The 6,473-nt window shown below is 34.5% G+C and overlaps 1 protein-coding gene across 1 annotated transcript; it reads left to right on the forward strand.

The window, feature by feature from the left end:
* Nucleotides 1-3,801: 3,801 nt before the first annotated feature.
* LOC144430612 (ornithine transcarbamylase, mitochondrial-like) lies at nucleotides 3,802-4,899 on the forward strand. The gene is made up of 3 exons (XM_078118623.1): nucleotides 3,802-3,884; nucleotides 3,976-4,134; nucleotides 4,734-4,899. The coding sequence occupies exons 1-3, from the start codon at nucleotides 3,802-3,804 to the stop codon at nucleotides 4,897-4,899; spliced, it is 408 nt and encodes a 135-aa protein (XP_077974749.1).
* Nucleotides 4,900-6,473: the final 1,574 nt, after the last annotated feature.

The following is a 6,473-nucleotide window of genomic DNA, read 5'->3' on the forward strand; positions in this document are numbered from 1 at the left end:
TTGAAATTCAGATTAAAAAGATCTACTTAGCTCTTGAAATTTTTCTAACGAACTGGAACTCTGGCATATTTAAAAGCTCATGTTGTTCTTTTAGCGACAGCATTCCTAATTAAACAAATGGGGTACAATTTGGTGCTGAGACTTGTGGCAACGCAGGAATTAGGACACGTCTATGTACGGAAAGTCTGAATTGCTCCTGACGATGCCGAGTTATTTCGTTTTCCACCCCCATTCCCTCTGTTCTCCCGTTTTAAATATATAACTATGCAACTTACGGTCATCAGAACACGAAATATATTTATTATATGAAAAGTTTCTGGTAATGGTTAAAGTTTTCTGGAAATGGTAACTATATTTGAAAGAATATATTTTATTTCAAAGAACGGGTAATTATTCAGGTGATGGTTCGATTTAATGGTGGGAGGTACCAAAATACAACGTGTAGTTTTAACTTGCTCATATAAATACTTTCAATTGTTAATACAATAAATTATCGCAAAACAACTTAATAATTATGGCGATTTCAAGACCCTCAACATCATGAATCGATATTTTCTAGTTCTTTTGCCTAAAAGTGATGTAAAGCACGTGTAATGCACTTATTATAGACAAATACATTTGAATACAACAAAAAACGACATCGAACGCACAAAATTGAGATAATCGATGAAACCCTATAGTAACTTCGATATGCGATAATTAGTTTTCTAACCCCATTTATTTGCGAATTTAATGCGTCTCTGAAATACCAAGTGATTGGTATTGACATCATTGGTTTTCATCAAATATATCAAAAGTGATGGCCGAAAAAAACGATAAAAAAATAAATTTAAAATCCTATTTTTTCGAATTTTATTGATGATAACATTTTTAGCTTTCTTATGTTGAAATATATCCGAATATACTAAAAATTTTAATCCAAATGCACTAGAACAAAATTTCCATTTTGGGGTCCGAGGTCATATAGGTAATTGAAACCACTCCCTTAAGATATAATTATAAAATTCTCACATCGACTAATGCAAAAAAAAATTAAGTTTGACTGAAAATTCGCTCATTTATATGTGTTTAAAGTTTAACTCACGACTTCGTAACTTTCAGCAATAAGTCATTTAACAGATAATCCAATTTATGAAATTATGGAAATTTTGTCATGTGGTATTCAAAACTCCACTATGAACAACTTTTAAAATATCGCTATTGGATCTCTTTTCAGGTTACACTTTGACCTCAATAAAATAGTCTATTCTATTTTTGAAATTGCAATTACTTCGCAAAATATAATTTTGTAGACAATGAGATTTTAGTTCTGAACAATTCCTGAACAATACTTTTCAGTATGTATACTGTCAATTTATTATTTTTCCATGTGTGTCATCTATTACGAGTATAAAAATAATTAAATGAGTAGTCTCATATTTTCATGTGCATGGTCTAATATCGTCTGTTACACGAGAAACTCATTTGTGATTAGGCAACCGAGAGCACTTCAGTTCGAAAGCGCAGTCGGAGTCGGATGTCGTTACACACGACGAAACTTGATACGAAAGTATATTCGGGGTTTCGGGAACAAACGAACATTTTACAGGGAACTAATCCGTGCCAAACTTGGCAGGAAAGTCTGTCACGACAAAACCCACAAAAGTGATCAGGCCAAAGGAAGAGGTTTATTTTTTGCAAAATCGGGTTTTTGGGTCTCGGATGCGAGTACCCGTCAATCTAGTCACACTCGAGTGATTTCAATGTTTACAGGTCATTGAGCTCTGTTTCCGGGCAGAGCGTTTTGCAGACTATATTTTTACAAATATATTCAACAGGTGGGCAGTGGCTTACAAGCAAAGCATTTAGGGGAAGCGTGAACGTTTTTAATGATGGACTATGATTAAATAGCCAGTTCGCGGTGTCGACCATATGCAATGATGTTCCTCATTCCCGCGAATAGGCTAAATAACGTAGTCCCTCGGAATTGGGCGACGACGATTGGGCACCAACTCCACTATATTTAAAACGAACTGTATTACTTGCGTGAAATTTTGTCATACCATTTTTTATTGAAAACCGCTAAAAATAACGCTGTGAGTGGCTCACCATATGTCACAGAAAACGAGTAGCCCAACTGCAGCAAAAAATAACAAGTGACCGAAATGCAGCAAATAGATGTATATATATATATATATAATTTGTGAATTAATTATATTTGTGAAGTCTGGTCAATAGTTAACCAGTTGCCCACCTGAATGAAATCCTCCAAAAGCACACAAAGTAGCCTACGCCACGATAAGTATATTATCACAAGATATTTCCAGCTCTTAAAATGACGAACTGGACAGTGCGTGAAACATGTGTATATACGCATAATACGCCGCGGTTCTCTGAAGGCATAGTGTCCGCTGTGAATTACGTCTCTCACTACTTTTATGGTATATATATATATATATCACTGAAGCGTGATAAAGGTCTGCCTTTTATTGCAAAATTTATGTTTTATGTCTTCACCAAGGTTTTTTGTACTAAATTATTGCAACGGTGCTAGGAAGACTGTTATTTTATTCTTTCTTATGTGTAGATTTTTAAATGATCAATTGTTAGTTTTATTCTACTGCATTCGAATAGATTCCGCAAGCTGGAAGGAAAATCACTTGGAATGATCTTTGAGAAAAACAGCACACGCACTAAAGTATCAACAGAAATTGGAACGCACTTGTTAGGAGGACATTCTTGCGTTATAACGTTATGAAGACGTTCAGGGCAGCAATAAAGCAGGGTCGGTAATTAATTAGAAGCAAGCTTTTAATTAGATTTTCCAGAGCAGGGTGGTCCAAAGTTGTCCGCTTCCGGGGCCACAAAATTATTTTTGCATTCTTCGGGAACCACAATAGTGCCAAGAATAGATAAACAGCGCAATACAGAACAAACACTTCTAGTGTGCAAACACAGTGATCAATATTTGTCATTTGACTCATTTATCAAGCTAAAACATGCGAAAATCACAAAAAAAAAACTCACTAAAACGTGCCAAAGTCTTTCTCTATACCTACATTTAGTGTGAGATTCAAAACTCTTCATAACTGAGAAAGTGCCCCCGCACATGTTTTTAAAAACATTGCTTCCTAAAAGCAGTATGCCAGGAAGTCGCAATTAGTTTGGTTGTCGCACCTGTTTTCCCTCAGGTTTGCTATCGATTTTGCTTCAAACTTGGAGTATGGTATAGTTATCCATTAATGCCGAAACCGGAAAGATATGGCAGAAATTGTCATTTAAATTTGTAACGAAATTTATATAAGCCCATCCTTTGAGAATCTCAATATTAGAATGAGTAAACATTGTTTGAATATGAATTGTCATTTCTGTTGAAAGCTACAATTTTAGGCATTTACCACGAATGACTAACTTTTAATTCATTTGTAATTGATACCTACATTTTAAGTAATTTACGTCAATGCGGTGAACTGCCCAGTAGTTCATTATTTCTTCACCATACTTCAAATACGCTAAACAATCTTGTAGCTTTGGCAACGTAGGCCCGTTATGAGATAGCAAAATATGTGAGTGTTATCGGAAGAAGTAAACGACTAGTTTGAAGAGAAAGGTGTGAGAAAAGTGAGTGCACACGATGCACCTACCGTTGAATGGTTACGTCCTTTATTATCGGCTTATAAAATATAGAAATACTGTCTATATTAGTATTTATATATATATATATATATACAAATATAACTTTCCCATTCCTTACGCAATTGGATAAAGTACAGAAATAATATTCATATATATGAGAAACTCGGTAAAAACATACTACATAGAATGTGGATTCATCGAACACTGCCTCGATGTAATGCACTCAGATGTGTTACTCATATTCGAAAACAATCTACATCACCAAAAAGGTAGGAAATACATATTTAAATCAACCCAAACTACTTTTTTTTACAAATAAAAAACAGAGTTAGTTTATTGTTTACCTTTTCATGCCCACAGTGTTGCATCTACAAATCATGCTCAGATATGTCGACAGCAGGACATCTCGATGAAAGGAAGAAGTTTGCTTTCACTAGCAGACTATACTAGAGAAGATCTTCTTCATTTATTGAGCAGTGCTGCTGACCTAAAGTTAAGGATGAAGCAACTGAACGAAAGGTATTACAAATCTTTCCCAATGTCTTCCTTTGTCGTGGAAGATTGAGAAGGGTAGGAATAGGGTAGGGTTTCTGTGTTTATCCTGGGAATCGAAAAGATCATAAGACAGCTCAGTCATATATATATGATGAACTCGCTTTTTTGAATCCCTCTCGATCATACTCTAGGTCGATTTCATTGTAGCATATAGTTCTAGAATCTAGATGATGAAGGAAGCAATAACCGACCAGCTGTTACGTGATCCAGGAAAACTTTCATAAGTACACTTAAGCATCGATATCGCCTTTATAAATGTTATAAATAGCGGGGCCACAATTTATGCATGGTTTTTATAAATCTATTCAACTTGGTATACGCTAAATTTATTCAAAGTGCAATAAATCGCCATTAATAATACAATTTGTCTGTTAATTCATAAGTTACGCTTCAAAATAGTTGAGGAAATTATTTAAAAATAAGTTTGTAAGCTATGGTGTAATGATGGAGACGTACCATCAAATTTAAATATCCTTCTAATGATCATTGCGCCGATAAGTTGATGTTAATGATCATTTTAGGTTAAGATCAATTGTTTGTTTTATCCTACTGCATTCGAATAGATTCCGCAAGCTGGAAGGAAAATCACTTGGAATGATCTTTGAGAAAACCAGCACACGCACTAAAATATCAACAGAAATTGGAATGAATTTGTTAGGAGGACATTCTTGCGTCATACCATATGAAGACGTTCTCAGCAACGCTAATGGAGGGTCGGTAATTAATTAGAAGCAAGCTTTAGGATCTTCCGGGAACTCGTTTATGAATATTGATAAATCAATGAATTAAGACAATCGTTAATGTATCTGCTAACACTCTCGCTATAGTTCATATATATACAATGGAAATGACCAGTGAAAAAAAATACTTTACTCTGTCGATATATATATATATGGCCTTCATACATGACAGGCGATAAAATGTTGATGAGACTGGAAATTCAATATCTGAATCAGCATCGCGGAGGTGAACGAATTACGTCATCCACTACTTGAGTTGAATGACGCCCTACGAGGAAACAGTTTGAAAACGAGTGTTGGAGATTCGTTGAGAATTTTTGACCCTACTTGAATTTCGAACAAGTAAAATTTAAATATACGGAATATATTTGATTTATGAGGGTACAATGTAGTAGGCCCAGCTAACCAACCGTTCTCCCTCTCATCCTTTCACTGTGTAGGCTACAATGTCGTAGGATTTTGTCGCTAAAGCCGCATATTGCTTTCTGCATCATCAAGGTGCAGGTTGATTTGATGTAAAATGGGTATCGTCGAAGCAAGAAATTTCACTCAATTTTTGAATTGTGTACAAAACTCCTGACAATGATATGGCAGTTTTACTTACCGTACTAAAAAGATGCTTTACTTTTAATATCTTTCTGAAAATTTGAAAATTTTTGAAACTATATATCGCGATTGTCGACTGACATAGCATCATATTTGTCGTATTTCTACGGTTTCCTTTTTTCTATTCCATATATATAAATATATATATTTAATAATAAAAACTAGACATGCATCTTACATAATGTACATTCCGGACTTGGGTGCTCTATTTATTCTCTGAAACAATTCGATCATTTGTGGAAATCCAATTGAACAATAAAAAGACCATTTGTAGAAAGCCCCCGCCGCTAATGCAAATATGTGAGATTTTAAAAAATAATCTGGATTCCTAACCCTAACTGGATAATCACTATTTTTTTATATTTCGAGCGGTGGCGGGAGTTTTCTAAATTTTGATCTATAGTACGGAGCTTGACGTGTATATTATATATCGGGATATTATATATATATTCCATATCTCCTGTGGTGAATGATTCTTCGGATTATTATGTGCGGTATATCGTGCTAAGCATCAGAAATACACTCGCCGCCGCACCTCTTAATTTTCCTGCTTGGGTTCGCAGGTTCGAATCGAAATGTCAAGAATTGTACAATCAGTAGATTCATTTCCTCAAAAGCTATGAAGATAGTGAGTCAGGTAATTTGCTTCTGAAGCAATCGAAATTTTTTTTAAAATAATGAATTGCTGAGAATGAAGAAATACAAACAAATAATAATTAAAGTTATAGAAATGATATTAAAACCGTAAAACTAGCAAATAAGGGGGGAAAAATATTGAAAATTTTGCTATTTTTTTATAGGTGGAATAAATACGGGATAGTTTTTTCAGCAAAAATTATTGGAGAAATTAAATCCTAAGTAAATACTAATAAAACTTTTCTTTCAAGAGAGCGACCTTGCTTTTATACAGATTACAGATACCAAAGTAACTGACACTAGAGGCGCTGAAGGTCAAAA

Source organism: Styela clava, chromosome 12 (assembly GCF_964204865.1).
Source record: "Styela clava chromosome 12, kaStyClav1.hap1.2, whole genome shotgun sequence".
NCBI classification, from domain to species: Eukaryota; Metazoa; Chordata; class Ascidiacea; order Stolidobranchia; family Styelidae; genus Styela; species Styela clava.

Bases quoted from the DNA above. Each gene is read 5' to 3' on its own strand.
- LOC144430612 (XM_078118623.1), top strand. From the start codon at position 3,802: ATGTGGATTCATCGAACACTGCCTCGATGTAATGCACTCAGATGTGTT. The intron at 3,885-3,975 runs GTAGGAAATACA...TCATGCCCACAG, and splicing joins CAATCTACATCACCAAAAAG to TGTTGCATCTACAAATCATG. The intron at 4,135-4,733 runs GTATTACAAATC...GCATTCGAATAG, and splicing joins ATGAAGCAACTGAACGAAAG to ATTCCGCAAGCTGGAAGGAA.